Source organism: Megalops cyprinoides, chromosome 15 (assembly GCF_013368585.1).
Source record: "Megalops cyprinoides isolate fMegCyp1 chromosome 15, fMegCyp1.pri, whole genome shotgun sequence".
NCBI lineage: Eukaryota > Metazoa > Chordata > Actinopteri > Elopiformes > Megalopidae > Megalops > Megalops cyprinoides.
In genome coordinates, this window is record NC_050597.1 from 29,228,015 (window position 1) to 29,246,278 (window position 18,264).

Sequence of the window (18,264 nt, forward strand, 5' to 3'; positions counted from 1 at the left end):
TTCTTCGCAGGGTTGGGAGGGTTACTTTTAATATGTATTGCACTACAGATTACAGTATACTTGCCCTAAAATATCATTTGTGACGTATTCTGTTAGGTAAGTAACATAATCTAAATACTTTGGATTACTTTCTGAACTGGGTTTCTTAATTTTTAACGTTTTTTTAAAGAATGTTCATCCAACTAAGGTTCTGAACCGTTATTTATAGAATGTTCACCTAGCATTATTGTGGCTAACATTTTGGCATCCCTATGTTAAGTCTATGGCCATTTCGTCACAGTTTCTTCAGAATTGTAAATGTTAATTCAAAAACTACATTACACGAAAACATGAGTTAGAAAGGGCAGGAGCCACCCTAAATACATTGTGAGTGAGAAAGCTTAACAATTTAATGTATAATATGTGTGATGTAAATCGCAGTTTTCAACATGTGAAATTTTACTTGTTTTGTCACTCTATCTACTCGTTAGCTAGTTAGCTTTGATACTGTACCTACTAGCCTACTAGCTAGCTGAATAGCTAATCCAGAGCAGCCAAACTATGTAAGATAGTTCGCTAGCGATCAATATTATCTTAAATAATGAAAAAGAGAAAGATGCATCTTCAGGTTAGGGATCGACTCTTTTGAAGCGAATAGCGGTTTGGTTGCTAGCAAACGCAGCTTGCATTGTATTATGTTGCGACCTTTGCTAAATTTGAAAGTAAAATGGTCCCAGTATTTCCATGACATAAACGCATTGCCCTGGTTGCTTCTGTTTCACTCTCCGTTCTACTGTCTTGTGAGTCAGGCAGGCTGCCGCTTTTTTCTTCTTTCTTTCGTGAGGGGCATATGGGAGATACACCCCGGAGCTGCCTATCATTGGATAGATTTTCCAATTGAATAAACATTAAATAAATGATATTAAATGAAAAAAAAAACAATGTAATCCCTTCAGTAATCTAAATATTTTTTAAAATGTAGCTATAATTTGATTACCATCAATTTAAATGGTAGCCTAACTGTAACGGAATACAGTTACTCATATTTTGTATTTTAAATATGTAACGCCATTACAAAAAGTTAGCACAATTAAAATGCAGTTAAGGTGTTGTTATTCAGTTTTCATCTTTGTTCTAAACTTTTTTGAAAACCAAGTCCACAGCTTGGTGTCAGTTGGCTGGAATTGTATATGTCAGGGTGCGAAATACGGGTGTCCGAGACCCCTTGATTGACACCTGAGACCCCCTGAAAGCCTCAACAGCAAAATTTTGGGGGGTCTCTGGAAAAATCTTTAAAAATTATTTGTCACTTGCAATTGTCACTAAAAATGTCTTTTAGTCCTTAAAGCCCGACAGATGCAGCCTGTGTCCAAATTCACATCCCTTCTTCTCGGTTGAATTGCTCATGAAGTATTCATCACTAATGATGCTAGTTGCTTGTCTATGCCACGAAGTGTTGGCGAGTAAAATAATTGTGAATTTACATCAGATTTAATCATAGTTACAATCTGCATACACCTCTGCGTCCATCTCCACACCCATTACTCTTGTTTGAATTACTCGTGAATTCGTCATTGCATAGGTATGGAACACATATCACAAGAACTGGAGCTTTGTAATGATGCTAGTCACATATTTGTACATACCGAAGTAATCACGTTATGAAGACAGATCAAACTTCTGCAATGCAATATCTTTACTAATTTCTTCACTCTTTTTCAACCTGCTTCTCGGCTGAGTGGCCTAAGTCACGAAGTCCCTATCACTTCACAACGTACCGCATATCAAAATAAACAGCAGAACTTACCCTTTCCAATGATAGCCTAGTTGTTTCTCCGTACGACAAAGTGTTGTCAAGTAATCCGGTTTTGAAATCACAGCAAATTTCTGCATTGTCTCCAACATAGGACTGACATTACATCCCACTTTGTATGAAAAATAAACACAAAATAATGTATTTGCTTTTCATTGCGGTAAACTCCCGTAATTTGGATGGCAAACTTTATTATGAATAATCGACATACACGGACCCACAAGGTTTGTATGTTTGTCTGACATTACCCAAGTTGCTAGATCGTCTATGAAACACAATCTACACACACAATCCACATACTACATACAATTACTTATTTACTATCCACCCCCCCACACCCCCCACCCCCCCTGAAAAAACCTCCCGTATTTTGAAAATGTTGGCAAGTATGGGTAGGGGGGACCCCCTGATTGCCACCGGGTATTTCCCACACTGGTATATGTCATCGCTAGCAAAAGATACTAGCAAAGATAGTGTCATGCCAGATTAATTTTTGACATTATCAGATAACTGAAACCTCCTGACTTTTCCAGAAACCCCTATGTCTTTTGCTCATATCTAGTGGGTGTGAAAAGAAATTTAAGCAACACAAAGGAGTACTGAAATAAGCCTTCGTAATGTAATTTTTACCGCAATGGTAATCACAAAAAGTGTCAAATGGTGCACATGAAAGATGGAATAGTCAACAATGAAATATCTTTTGTGTCATCAATTTGCGTCAGACATTTGCCAACCCTCAATGATCAATCAAGCAATCACATCAGTATAGCCCAGGGAACGTGGTCATACGTTAATCAGTACAGTGCCAGGACAAGGGCAGAGAGCATCATTACCACACAGAGATCTATGCCAGTTCAAGTGAACCTGCAAGACCACGTAAGATTCATGTTTTCTATATCGGATAGCAAAAAATTATATTATTGTACAAACCCTTATTAGTATTATAAATCCTTTGATGTTTTAATAGTGCCATGGAATATGCACTGGCCATGAGGTAGAGTAGATGCCATGGACAGTGCAGAGCCAGGATCTGTAAGTAGAGGTAATCATATCTAAACATGACAGAGACCAACACAGTGTTAGTGGTAAAAGAAGAATGTGCCTCAAAAAAGTCATTGATCGATAGGACCTCAAAAGAGAACAAGGTAGCACATGCCACCAATAAAGACGACAGTGATGGATCGTTTACATTTTACTTCTATTTATATTTGAATTGAAACGCTAACACATTTCAGCTACCCAGCCTTCATCTGCGCCCTGCATTAGTATTTCGATTCAGATGTGTGCCTCATGATAAATAGAAGTATAATTTAGGTATTAATCGCTCATTGTCATATTTACTTGTGAAATGTTCCACTTTGTTCTTTTTTGAGCCACTGTTCGATCAGAGACAAACATTGCATATATTTCACCATGCTTGCAGCAGGTCTCCACAGCCATTCTCTGTCACCCTTGGCTGCTGCTGCTGCTGCTGTGATGGTGACAGCAAACCCTTTATTCTTCAACACCTTGAAGTCGCTTACGGGAAGTCCATAACAACTGTCACATCTGCCATGCACCATGTCCTGTCAGGCATACATTCCATGTGCCCTGAAATTTATCATTTTGTCACCCCATACAATCGTTTATGTAATGTAGCCAATTTGTCAGGGCTTGTAAAGCTGGGTCCTTACGTATAAAGAACTCTAATCCGATATGATATCACATATTCATGTGCACACTGTGTTGATTGGTGTGGATTGGTGTTGATTCTGTCAGGGCACAGGCAAGGGCACAGGCAAGGGCACAGGCAAGGACCACGAGAACTCCAGATTCCAAGTGCCTTTATTAAGGACGCAGGGCAGAATCGTGACCAAAAAACAGGCAGGGTAGAGACCAGGCGGGCAGTCCGAACGCAGTTAGGAATCAAAGCCCGGGACAGGCAGGGTCAAACCAGGTAGTCAGGTAGATCAGGTGAACAAGGCAGGGCAGCAGGCAGGAGCAAGGTCGAAGCGCAGGCAGGGTCGATTCGGGGAACAGCGATCAGGCAGAAAACATGGCGGTAACGAGACAGGTACAAACACGGCGGGAACGAACTGGCAACAAGACAGAGACAAGCAGGGTAGATATAGGGCTGGGCTGATGAGATGATGGGAAGCAGGTGTGCAGGCAGGCAGGTGGAGATGATCAGGTGGGCGGAGAGCGGGGCAGGGCTGGAACACAAGGAAAACAAAAGCACATGGACAGGGAAAAACAAAAACTCAACAGCTAGGGGGCGGGAGCACTGGCAGATTCAGCTATGTACATTGTGTGAGTTTTGTGACAGCAGGGATACATTGATGGGAATGATTGACTAAACTTGGTGAGAGATCACCAAATAATTAACCAGTGACACTTGATGAAATTTAATTCTTCTATTTTCCATGTTGTCAGTGCCCTCTTTCCATTTATGTTAACTGATATACATTTCACCCATAACTGCAAATGAAACATTCGATATAAAGCAAAAATCGTAGCAAAGTGAACAATTAGAATAAACTGGGTTTATAGAAAATTACTGTAGTGGTATCTGTGTGTGGCCACTTCCCCTCTCCATTCATTAAATGTTCATTTTTGTCATTATCACCCCCTACCAGGTGTTCTGGTATTACCACACTTCATACTACACCAGTGAGCGTTTGCACAAATCCACACCCTAAAACAGTTACACCCACTAAGCACTATTGCTAAGAAAAACCATGTGGAAAATGTCAGCATCGGTGCAGCTGTCTTTTTTTCCTGTTTGCATGGTCCCAAAATGTGTATTGTTTGTTGTGTCGTGGCTTGGTAACTTCACTGTCTTTCAGCATCCTTCACTTTCTTTCATCCTTCACTGTCTTTCAGCCCACAGGCTGCAGAGTCATAAAGCTCAGCCAAGTGAAAACAGTAGTAATAAGGTGAGAATACTGCACACTCACCTCCAGGACTGGGCAGGATAGGAAAACACTGTCCACTCCTGGAACCAATCAAAATGCTGTATTCCTGGATTGTTTTTTTGGTTGCGCACATGCTGACAAAAAACTCAGTTCAGGTTATTTGAGCTGTAGGTGCCTGGGTTTTCACAGAGCTGCCCCATTAAGGCGTGATCTGGCAGAGATGGCCGTGGCTGGTCAGAGCCAGGTCCCTCTCCTGCCTGCTGCTGTAGCACCTTGTGGTTTTTCCCGTGGGAGCTATTAGCTGAGATGAAAGCCAGTTAATGGTGTTGAATACTGGGGAGAGCTGTAGTGAAACATTAGCCCTTTGTCAGTGCCCCCCTGCCCCCGAACCTCGGCATGTGTACCGTCTGTGTGGAACAGCCAGCCGCTGAGAGATGTGCAACATGAGCTCCCAGCATGCAGTGGGCAGCTCCCACAGACCGGGGCTTTGGCTCTGGTCTCGCACAGCTTCAGTCCACCTGCCCTGTATTGAAGCACACCTGTCTGGGTCATGTAGCCTCATTGAGCCCACAGTGTGGCATAGAGGTTACGGAGCTGAGCTAGAAACCCAAAGGTTGCTGGTTTGCATTCCAGGTGGGCTACTGCTGTTGCACCCTTGGGCAAGAAAATTAACACAAATAACATACATTACAGGTGAAAATTGTAGGGGATGTAAGTCACTCTGGATAAGGGCACCTGCCAAGCAAATGTAACTTAATGAACAGTGTTGTGTGCCCCGCTTTGGGTGGACAGCACATATAGCCTGTCCTTTGCATATAGTACTGCTCAAGAGTTATCTTAATAATAAAATTGTCAATTTTTCTCTCTTTATTTCTTTCCCTCACTTTCTGTACATCTGTTTTTATACAAATGATGGGGTTCAAATACTTTCCATTGGCTTAGATCCAAGGCCACACCCAAGATGGTCGTCAGATGTATGTTTCCCACATCGATAACTTCTGACAACATTCACTCATTCATCTCCCATTAGGCACAGTTACAGTTCCAGGCCTGCTCTGCAGGTCTGTGTACACCTGTCGTCATTGCTCTTAGCACCTGGCCATGCCCCGCAGCATCAAATGTAGTGGATAGTGGATTTTGCATTCATTAGCTCTCATACATTGGCTGAGTAGGCTGAGCTTCTGCATCTGTCATATACTGCCTCCATACATGGGCATAAAATACGTTTTGCTGCCATAGGTCTTAATCCCTGTCTGCTGTGGTCATCACATGCATTTTTCACATGTGTTATTACCTTTAACGGCACTGAGTTATTCATCAGGCATGAACTGCAGACGACTGCTTGTCATGGCTTTATGTACCTGGCCAGGCCCAGCTTGACTCTGGCACATTTATGGCTCATAGTATCTAGATGTGCGTGAAATACTTTTCAATTCCCAAGGTCATAAGGCCTGCCCAACATGGCTGTGAAACGCATTTCATCACATGCGTAACATCGCACACCATTCACGTTTGGCCCCTAGATGTGAGGAAATTCATTTTCCAATTGCTTCATGTGTGGTCATGCGTGGGTTTTTGTTATTTTGCTCCATTTTTCAAACCTTGTTTGTAGATGTGCTTGCCACCATATAGGTGTCAGCAGCCCCTCTGTTTGGAACCATGATAGTTGCCTAAAACCTTTAATTTCACTTCCTGATTCACACCATCCTTCAAGGTATAACAAATCCTGGCAAAAATGGCAGTTCAAAAGTTATCACTGGTCAGTCATAGTGTGATCATGGAAAGGAGGAAGGACTGCACACCATTATATATAGCATAGGACGGTCTGATGGGGCTGAATTCACACGTGTCCATGTATTTATTTTATTTTCAACAAATCAGAAATAATGTGAATGGTAAAAAGAGCGCACAGGAACTAATGTTTCAGTCACTGCGAGGCCATCTTTAAAGGCATCATCATTTTCAAGACAGTGAGCACCTGATGCTTTATAGGGGTGATTGGCATGGTTGGCAAGTGCCAACAGTTGCAGTCAAGGTGTAAACAGCTGACTAAATGATAGGAAGACAGCAGTATTTACTTTAATCAATATCAACTTTCAGATAGTTGGCATCTGAAAAAAGTTTATATTTCTGGTGTATATAGAAAATAATCAGACATTGAAAATTACCCTTTAAGGTGTTACCACTTTCAGCTTGTTTTTTTCTTTTCTTTTTCCATTTTCTCCCCAATTTGGAATGGCCAATTCCCCAAATTCTGGAATGTGCAATTTGTCATCATCCCCATTGCACAACCCCCACTGTCAATCCGGGAGTGTGTGGACAAGCACGAGCCCTCCTCAGAGACACGTGATGTCAGTCGCTGCTTCTTTTCACACTGCGGTCCACAAGCTAAGCTAGCACAGAGATGAGTCAGAGGAAGGCATTTCGTATGCAGCTTTGGCACGTGGACCGCAAGTGCCCGATCGACCAGGAGCGGTCGCTGTTGCTAATGGGACCGAAGCCCCTGCCGACGTACCCACCCCTATCCCCGGCGAAAAGAAGCCAGTGTGTTCTGCCTGTGAGCTCCCGGTCACTGTGGGGTAGTGACACAGTCAGGTTCAAACCCGGGCCGTAGCGCTCAGTCTACACTCAGAACGAGTGAGCCACTCGGCAGCCCCCTTTCAGGCTGTTTTTTTACTCTAAGATCATTTGCTCTGCAGTGACAGAGTTCCCAGCATGTTTGGCGGGGCATATGTTTATTTGGGAAAACGTGCAAGGTTTAGGTAGAGATAATATCCAGGGAGGTAGTCTTAGAAAGAGCAATGTATTTGTGCCAAGTTCATAAAAATGATTTATAAAAGACTTTATGTTTCACAAAAACAAGATGTGGAGAATGTCTTACTTATACTTTAGCCTGAGCATACACAAGATGGTATGATAAAGGCCTAGGCTAGGCTTCACACAGATACAAAAAATATATTTTCAAGTAAATTAATGAATAAGTCACAGAGCAACCCAAAAAAGATATTTTAATGGATAAGCTATGGCCTGTGCATTTTAGAAGACTTTAATTTTCAGCAGAGTAGAGAGGCACAGTTGGAGAGCAGGTCAAGACAGGGATTGCCCAGAGCAAACAGTAGTCCTAATATTTCCTCAGCTTTGCTTGCACTGTTTGATTAAGACTTGTATGCTATACCTTGATTTAAACCAAAACGTTGTGTATTCAGATCAAAATATGTTGAAATTTTGTGTTTTTTTCCTCTCCCCCCCCCCTCTTAAGTTGTTCTTCAGTTGTTTCTGGGAACAATCGCCCCCTGCTGGGATCACAATGCTTTTAACATGGCTGGATGTCTGTGCAAACTGCCAGGCTCCCCACTGCGACAATTCGCAACAGCCCCAACCTGTCAGCCGAGAGAGAAATTTATGTCCAACACTTTTCCCTTTAATCCCTCACATAGGACAACACTGGACCCAGCCGAACTGCCCCTTACCCCTTACCCCACCCATCCAACACACAGACACACACACAAACAGCCACCCAACTGTGGTCCAAGCCTGACTCTTTTACCATTCTTCTCTCCCCCCTATTCCCCACAAACTCCTTTCCTTTCCTCTGTTGTTCTACCTCACTCTGTCTCCCTCTCTGGTTCTCCTATTCCTGTGCCATTCCTCCCTTCAGGTCATAAAAGTCAGAGCATAAGGTGTCTCTCCACCGCGAAAGAACATCCAGTTTTCCCTCGATTCGACACACGTAAAGCTAGGCTACTCATGTCGAAACCAGAACAGCCGCCGGCTGACTCTATCCCAGAAGAAAGGCCGTCTGTTATTCTTAAATTAGGAGCGGGCTTTGAAACGGCGACCCAGCAATCCATTTAATTTTGATTTATTTTTCATGACGACCATAGTGCGTACTCGTTAATGGACCTATCTGGGTGTCATTACGCCAGTTCCTGTCTTAAACTGGTGTGAACTCTCCGTCTAGTAATGGGCCTTCTGGCAGCAGCACTGGAAAAGCTCTGGTCTTCTGCACTTTTTAGGGAACTGCTTATGCTCTGTGTAATGTGCAAGTAGAAATTGCTCCGACCGAAGTTAAGCAATTGCAGGTTTATGAAAACGCTGGAAATAAACATTCTGCCTCTGGCAAGGGCGTTGAGCTGCACAGTTTCGAGTAAAAAAATGTGTTTATATGATTGTTTACTAACCAGAATCCAGGTGTTTCATATGAAATTTCAATGTGTTTTTGGACAAGTTAGTGGAATATTCCATTTCACGTAATTATGAAGGTGTTCAAGGTTGTGCTAACGTTAATTTATTTGTGACATATATAATTACAGTTGGTGTTCCCTATTTATGAAAGGCTGTAATGATAGTGGATTACCTGTATATGACAAATCTATATTGCTGTCATATCTGCTCATGTGAATCAAAACTATTTTGTGCTGGATTGCATGTTTCTTTTTTGTGTTTTAAGAGCACAAGTAAGTAAGCAATTGCACAAATTTGTCAATTTAAAAATATACAGTGTTGTTGTATATTTTGTTTTAATGTTTTCCATTGTAAATATAGAGCAGAACATCTGAAGAGGTGAACCTGTGAATTTTCCTCTCATTTCAAGGACCAGTTCAAAAAAAGATCAACTCTAAAAGACCAGCCAATCAAAATAAACCCTCTACCATGCTGCTCAGCAGTTTTATGATGTAGATTATGCCAAACCCATAGATGTCACCAAAAGAATTAGAAGCCATTTTTCACAAATGTTTTAAAGTCCAGTAATCTGTGTCAGCACCTTGCAGTTATCAATTGTCATCATAATTCATTATCTCTTGTGTAAATCCCCTTCATCAAATGCCTAAGTCTTGCTGCTGAGAGTCGCAATTTTAGAATGATGAGTTATGAAACAGGAAGATGGAGAGATGCTGCCAGGTAATCAGTCTACATTTCCTTGTGCTAATCTAAAGCTTCTGAGGATGTTGTCGTCAAATATTAAGGAAGTGATAAAATACTTTTGTTACTTTTTTTCATTTTCTAAATCTTTAATTAGACAGTGGTATGGTCCTAGTAAACACATAAACATTGCTTTATATTTTGTCATTCAATATTATCTACTAACATTCAAAATATGTACAATAACAGAATTCATTATTATTCCCAAACATTCATAAATATGTATTACAACTGACATAAACTATCTTTGAATATGAATTAATACACTATGATGTACTGCAGGCTGGAATATGGGTTTTGCTATGAATGCTAATGACATTTTCTAATGAAGCATGGGTATGGATGTTATGTAGACTTATGTGAGGCTTTGTAAGGAATTATGTGTATACTTAAGAACCATCAAAATTCTATAAACAATCAAACATTCTCAGCTGGCAGTGTCAAAGAATTTCTAGACAACCATCTAAAAGAGCATTTTAATTAGGAAAGAATAAGAAATGTTTGCTGTGTGATGTGTCTTCACATCAGATAGAGCAGATTTAGTCATTTGAGGTTGTTGTAACCTTCATTATAACTGTTATTGACCAATTAGTAAACCTGCACTGTCTCCTGGATGGCATGATTATGTAGTGGCTAAGACAACTATATGGCCTACTAGCTTATTTCTATTTTTCTGTTAGTTCACTTTTGTGACAGATTTCTCAATGGAAGAACTAATGACAGTATTTCATGGACAGTTAACTGGTAATGTCATTAGATTGCCATGTTACACTTTAGGATTTGATGTCATTATGTGTTAGCCCCTTAAATATAGTGTAGTATATTGGCTATTACCTATCCTGTGGTGCACTTTGAGTGAAGAACATTCATAAGGACTGACAGGGATCAAAGAGAAATGGCAGCTTCACAGTTTGTAGAACTATTATACTCTTTCATTGTGAACATATCCATCTAAATTACTTGAATTTGAATTACAGTGCTTCAGCTTAAATAAGACATTTTGTGCTTGCTTTAGTAAAAGTTGTAGTATTGCTATTGAAAACTGATGTTTGGTCATGAGCCTCTGTTTTTAATCTAATATGCTTTAATGGAATCATGTGTAGTGAAATGTTCTCTGATTGCCTGTGCTTAGTATACTGCATAGCACTTAGTTTTGATTTCCTATGTTTTTATCCCCAGTATTTAGGAAGACATTCCAGAAAGTATCAAATAACTGTAAAAAAGCTTTGCGCGTTGTGGTCCATACCATGTCCTGCTTGCGAGTCTTTTAACGATAAAGTTCAAATGGTTGTTGTTTGATGTTATGTCCTGTCTTAACTGGATTCTCAGAATCTGATAAATTAAGAAGTGCATTTAATATATTTGCTTTGCCTTTCTTTTCTTTGGCCAAAAGTTGTAATTACTTCAAATGTCTAGACATTGGTGGACAACAAGAACTCAGTTTTTGTAGTTGCTGTCACTGGCATACACATGTCAGTGTCCTTGAATACTGACACAGTACTGTACTGCCTCTGGAATAAATGCGACTTTTGCCTCCTCTTTGCAGCAATGTTTATAGCTGTGTTAATATTTACAGCACATTCTGTATCTTTGCCCAGAGTTGCAGTAGCCTGCAAATTGTCAACACATCTTTAATTGAGGCTAATGCTTCACAATCCACTTTGATCTGTGAAGGCAGGGAAATGAAAAGATCTTAAGCACTCTTGTCTGTGTCACTCAGGTAGATACTAACGATTTGTGTTAAGGCCTGAGATTAACATTGCGCTGGCTTTTTTGAAAGAGGCCCTGGCTCTGACGCTTCTATGTATTGCTGCCTCCTGTTGGCAGGAAGAAGAATTGATCAGTGAGACAGTGCACCCTCCCACCCCCCATCACCAAATCATTTCAGCATGGTGCATCACAAATCCCACATGACGCTCAGCGCTATACTAAATCGTGATTAGTTAGCACTTAAGTGCCATCCAGGCCTTAAACACCCCTGCAGTCATTTGAAGATGCTGCTGTGAAAGTGATCCATTGTGATGGCCGCTCAACCCCGCTGTCAGGGCGGGCCACGGCTGCACTGACAGGCCTGGAATTGCTTTCCAGAGATGTGTCTGCTCGGCGGTGCGGGTGAGTGAACTGCCAGAATCTAATCTAAACAGCCCACAACAATGCTTGTGGTATGCCGGGAAGTTTATTTTTTTGTCTGTTAGAGTAAGTGCGTTTAGTTAAACCCCTCACGGCCAAACCCCTTTAAAGCCGTAACGTGGGCAGGGGGGGGCTGGGGAGGGGGTTTGCACAGGTTTTGACAGAGCCTTCAATGTGGAGGGCGATTGAGATGGGTCCAGCCAATGCAGACAACTCCTCATCCCAATGTACCTGCCTCCCCAGCCCCTCAGCAGCTCCGGGTTTGATTGAAGTCTTTTGGAGGCTTGGCATGAAGCAGATTCCATCTGGAACCTTAAAGTTCTCCAGATACCATCAAACACAGATTCTGCAGGGCCTCCTTTATCATTTCATCCCCTTCCACTTTCATTTTCTCCTCTTTTTTGATGTAACTGCTTACTACTCCTTACTACTACTTCATGACTGTTAATCGAATGCCTGTGTGAGTGGCTGTCAAAGCCTGACACTATACAGTAAAGCCACTCTTAAGGTGGATTTGTCAAATTGTAAAAATTACAGCCTTGATTATATGCTGTCCTTGCAGGTTAATGTATCAGCATGGTTCTCGGTACCAGGGATGGTTAGTTCCAGTTGCAAGAGCTTCATGGTCTTTCCTCTTAATTGTTTTACTGAAGTCATTGTTTACCACAGGCAGTCACCACATGTAGTATGCTACCATATATGCAAATCAGCTGTTAATCAACAATCGTTAATATTAAAGTACTGAGGAGGTGGCTCAGTTCAATTATGGAGTATACTGGTCCACCTGTATGTCATTACATTACATTCATTTAGCAGACGCTATTATCCAGAGAGACTTCCAGCACAAGAGAACAGAGGTGTATCCATTCAAGTTGAATGAGCAATAGTGTCAGACCAGGCTAACAATACTCCCAAACTGGTGAGTGTGAGCACCATTCAAGCCCTACCACAAGCTAACTTGTGCTAATCTGACTAGGCAGCCTAAAAACTAAGGGAAGCCAAGTACACACTATAATACATTGCAGTCACTAGATCACAGAATCCATAACACATTGTAATACTGCATGTAAAATAAACCAATACAAAGCAATACAAGTAGCAGGTGTTATGCGGGTGGGGATTGTGATTCCGCTGTCCTGACCCCCATGGGAAGTTTAGTTCACCACTGGGGGACCAAATCTGTTTATTTTCAGTCAAAATTGAAATGCAGGGCACCATTTTTTCCTTAGGAAAATGCTTAGCTGGAATTACAGGTGGCAAGTAGACTGGGTCAGCAGTCGTTACAAGGCTGATACTTTTATACTGGTACGTGAATTATGACCCTCTCCCTAGGTGCCATCTTCTCATTGAGCCATACTCCTGTAGGTACCGTCTTCTGTTCCTCTGTATTTTACCTGCCCTAGAGAAAGCAGGACTGTTTCTGGGGCCTTCTGCGATGGGCTTTTACTGCTGCCATTGCCTAAGCTGTACAGAATTCTGCAATGTTTGAATGGTATTATGCTGCAAATTAAGTTAAAGCTACAGTGGAAAAAAGAAGCCGTTAAATGCTGCCATATGCAGGATTGCATGGGAACTTCCTGAAGCACACATGTTGTTCCGAACCTCTCAATTAGGTGTTGAATCTGGGAACTAGCAAAGGGGGAATGGGAGAGGACGAGCAGGCATACTTTGTAGTGACAGGACATTCCAATCACTGAAAGAAGCAAACTCCTGCTGTCAAGTGCGAAATTTGTTTGTAGGTTTGTCTACACTGCACCAGCTCCAGGTCCCTGGTAGTCTTGTTAAAACATTTGTTTTGTAAAATGTTTTTCATCTCCAAGCATGCAGTGCGTGCATTGAGTATAATATCAGGTTTGGTGACATTTACAGTTATTTTATTGTGCATTGTCAATAAGGATTATGAATATCTTTATCTCTAACCTTACTGTTTTATTCATGTAAACAAATATACATCTTTCACATACTGCAAAATTAGTGTATTTTCTGTTACTAGTGTAACAGTGTTACTAGTGTACTAGTGTATTTACTGTTTGCTAATGTAAAATAATTGTTGTTAAGATCTTGGACCAGGTTGGGGAGATTATTGGTAAGGGCTTCAACTAGGTAAAGGCTCTTACAAGCAGAGATGTTCTTAACTTGCTGCAAGTCAGGGCTATTGTTGCTAAGCGCTTAGACTAGCGCAGACATTGTTGGTATAACTTTGGTGTAGGGTGGAGGTATAATTAGTAAGAGCTTGTCCTACTGCAGAGATTGTTGTCAGCACTGTGGTGGATATTGGGGGTATAGCAGGTAAGAGCATGGACCATGCTGAGGACTGTGTTTGTGCATGCTCAGCACGCCTGGCTTGGGCTTCCAGCAGGGCCAGGGTGCTCTCCCATCCCCCTAGCAGGGATTTACATTCATCAGGTGAAGTATTCACAAAGTATTCACATTTCTGCAAAATCCAGCAGATTTGTTAAGTATGATCTCTCTCTGTGAATCCATGCAAACTACCTTTTATAATGCCTCCTGTTTCCTGGAATAACTAACGTTTCCTTAATGACAGACTTCCAGCCTCCTAGAATTTCTTCAGTTTTTATGAATTGAACAATCATTTCTTGTTAGTGGTTTTTAAATTGTCTCTTCGTATGTCCTTAAAGAACCCTTGGACAGTAATAACAACAATAATAATTGTTCTATATTTATATTTGCATTGTATTCTTACCAAGGAAAAAACATAATACTTGCAAGGAAAATTAAAAAAAGATTCCATTTCACAGTGTGTGCTGGGTTAATTCATAATAATAGATCAGGCTTGCCAACCCGGTCCAGTATTGACTGATTTTTATGTTGTATCTGCGATTTTAACTCACACTTTAGCAATGTTAGTCATTAATTCATCATCGTTTTCTAATGTGTAGACTAACATTGCCGGAGGTGTACAGCCACTATATTGATGAATTTTTGGCTTGCACAGTGCGTTTTGTCCATAATAATGCTATAGATGACGTATTCCAGTTTTGTGGTTAGTTCGTGGAAAAATCCGGGCAAATGTTTACTTTCTTATTCTAATTTCAATCACTCATCACTTTCTGTCAAGAGGCTGATCCCCTCTTGTTTTCAGCTCACTTCAGTGCCGAGCAACAGCCGCCTTCCAAAGAAAATCTATTGTATTATTGCTTCACCACGGATTCCAAGAAAGCGTCTCTTTCAATTGAAGGCTGCAGAACTGACGGGATTGTTTGGGTCAAAAAACAGGGAAAAAAAAACATCTTCAGTCTTGAATGCAGTGGTGGCATATTCATAAGACTAATATTGCCTCTGTACCTTTTCTACCACATTTTTTACTTTTTACTTTTCAAACTCAACTGTAAATGACTACTATAATGTGCTGGTATCATGAATGCCTGTGTAGCAGGATGTTGTTTGAATAAACCCACGGCGGTTCATTTCCTTGGTTGGACAGCTTGGTGTATCTTGGCGGTACCTGTCATTAGTTTGCCATTCTTCACATCCTGGCGGATGTTAAATATCATTATCCAGTTTATATTTCCCTTAAGCTATTCATGAAGTTGGTTATTTAATTGACCACAAAGGGTCCCTCAGTTTAATACAGGGATTTGTGTCTACAAAAACACCTTAGCCTAACCAAACATGGATGTGGACTCATTTCAGTTTTCCTCATGGCAGCGTTCTGTGATTCACATTAAAGCACATACGGGACTTCTAGCAATTTACCTTCCAATTACCATTTATCATGTGTATATCATTGACGGGGGAGACAAATGTTATTTTGTTCTGTGAAAGTATTTATAATGAACATGGGGAAAGTTTGTAGTTCCTCATACTCCACAGTGCCAAGCACACAGCCAAGTCGGTCAAGAATGACTTGAAATTTCTCTTTGCATCCAACCAAGCATTTTCCTTGGGTTTCATTAAAGAGATTTTTGCAGAGGGAACCACCCCGGTGCCCTTTAACATGTGGCGTGTCTGTGTGTGTTGGTGTTACAGGACTACTGGCTTTCCCTGCTCTTCAAACGCCTGGTGGGTCCCCGGGTCCTAGCTGTGCATGTGGCTGGTCTGCAGAGAAAGCCACGGCCGGGCCGAGTGATCCGAGACAAGCTGCGCATATACGCACACTGCACAAGCTTCCATAAGTGAGTCGGCGGCATCACTCAACTCAGGGCGGTCAGGCAAGCAGTGTGCCCATGCTGCAGGAGCGATGTGTCTAATGCTTAAACTTTATTTCTGTGTCTAATGCACAACGCATAATTAGCTCAAGGTTAACGGGTTACATTTTCTCGTAGCACATATTACCTGTGCCTTAAAATGCTCTGAAAGTAGAGCTGAGTAGTTATTCATGTGGTATTTAGCTTGCTTAAACTGCAGCACAGGGAACTCCAGTGCAGATGGTGTAGTCCGAGAGACTTCGTCTGGAATGCACATGCCATTGTTGTTTAAATTGAGGGCTTGCCTGTAAAGATGGCAGAGGCCTTTCTTTAGATTAGTGCAGCTTTTAAAGTAGTGCCCTGGCTTGTGACCATCCACCACAGAAAGTGTTTTTCCCCCGGCAGCTCATGGACACCTGAGAAGGCAGCCCAGAGCAGACTGGGTTTAATGCGTTGGTCCTTATCTGCCTATAATAAAGATACATAAATAACAGTCCTCAGACACCCTGGTCTTTCAGAGTGCGGCCATAAAAGTTAATGCGTATCAATTATCAAGCGCACGGAGTCTCTTTCGAACGTCAAAGAGCTGCTGAAAAGTGGCCGAGACCTTCATCCCATCTCGGGTATGTTCAGGGCTGCGGGGGGGAACAATAGGCAGGTCTGTCCCCCAGACTAGATAAAAAGTGCCACCTTCTCCTTTGAAGGTTATCAGTTAACCGCGGTGATCTGTACCAGCCTGCCGGGTTGTCAGCACCGGAGCAGACATACTGCCCCCTTCCCGCCCCCAGACACGTCTCCATTACAGGTAGGGGGGGTCTCCCCGCTTGGCTCTTTATCCTCCGGCGGGACAATGGGACGTGCTCCATGCCGAGTCATCCCAGCAAGAGCAAGGGCTAATTGCTGCTCCCTGCCGGTCAGCTAATGCGCTCTGGCAGATCTGCGAATCCTGTCCCCTGGGTTTGGCTGGGGTCTTCGGGCCAGAGAGATATTGCAGCCGAGGCTCTGCTTAGAGATGCAGTACGCGAGATGGCAGCAAGAGGGCACCGGAGGGAACCCCTGCCCTCCCAGCCCCTAAAATGGACGGAAGGAGGGGCGAATGTTGGCGCAAGTGGGACAGAGCCTGCAAACGTCCCCCTCCCCTCAGCCCCCCAGCCGAGTTTTCTCTGCCAGGCGCCTGTGGATATCTGGACGCCGCCGTTCCAGCCACACAGCTGCGGGTGATAAGGAAAAGGCACTGTGGGCAAGGGATCGTCTCCCAAGTACCTTCCCCAAAGTCGCGGTCAAGAAGCGTTCATCTGGCTCCTCTGTCGGATCCTCCCTCCAGACCTGTGCCACACCACATCCATTCCTTCCTGTAAAGTCAGAAGGCGTTTATTGGTAAAACAGACAGATGCTCCGTCGATGTCTCAGCCAGTTCCTGTGGATGAAACGGACATGCAGGCCAATTTCCTTCATCATACAGATTCCCATGGGTGGTGTAGATCCTTTCGGAGCGAGTCAACACTGTTGTACTTTTCCGTGTTTGCATGTGAAAGTACCACATCACAGTGTACATTTAAGCTCCTAATGCTGGTGTTGAAGATTCATGTGGCTTCAAGTCATCTTCTGTCCTATCTCCTCTAGATCTGTGTGTCTGATTTGAAACTGCCTGATAGAATGGTGCTAGGATTTCAGGATAGGTTACAAGAGGCAATAAAATGAGGTTCAGCATTCATCCTGCTGTTCCATTTCTTTTACTTATTATTTCTTTGCCGTCAGTTTTTCGGTCTCACAAGTTCCTTGAGTTTCACAGGGCCTTTTGACTGTTCCTGTATGCCAAGGTGTAAAGACTCAGATCAGCCTGGTCCAGAGTGCTTGTGCTGGGAGAGAGATTACTAACAGGCCCGTCTGACAAAGCCAAGCTGTGACCTTATTCTCTGGGCCCATGGAAAACATGTGGAATTCACTACGGCCCTGTTATTCTTGCCTTTGCATTAGAGCCTTTATTGGATTTTATCATGTTTGCCTTATCTTTTCTGAGATATTTATCTTTATCTAATATCCCCATAGTCCCCAACACTTTAGCAGGAGAGCAGGGCTCATACAGTATTGTCTATGTAACTTAAGTACTCTGGTCCACCACTCTCATAACCACAATTGATCCTTAAATGCGATGAAGGTTGGACTGCAGCTCTTAACTCCCCGCGACATGAAAGTAGCGTGTTCTTTGCGCATGACAGATCATTTACAAGACGTAAAGCCAGGAAACTGCTGAATGCCACACATTAAATGTTTAATGCTGTTTCACAAAAAAAATAAATAACTGGTAGGTTTAGAATTCTAGGAAGATGTAACAGATCACTGGATGTAATTGGAATGCTTGGGACCTGTCCAAGTT

The 18,264-nt window shown here is 42.3% G+C and overlaps 1 protein-coding gene across 1 annotated transcript in view; it reads left to right on the top strand.

Moving 5' to 3' along the window:
* The window catches only part of hpse2 (heparanase 2), a 106,916-nt gene that overhangs the window by 71,054 nt on the left and 17,598 nt on the right, over window positions 1-18,264 (top strand). Inside the window, exon 10 of the mRNA XM_036547350.1 lies at window positions 15,730-15,875. Coding sequence (XP_036403243.1) covers window positions 15,730-15,875 — 146 coding nt within the window. The remainder of the gene's footprint in view (window positions 1-15,729; window positions 15,876-18,264) is intronic.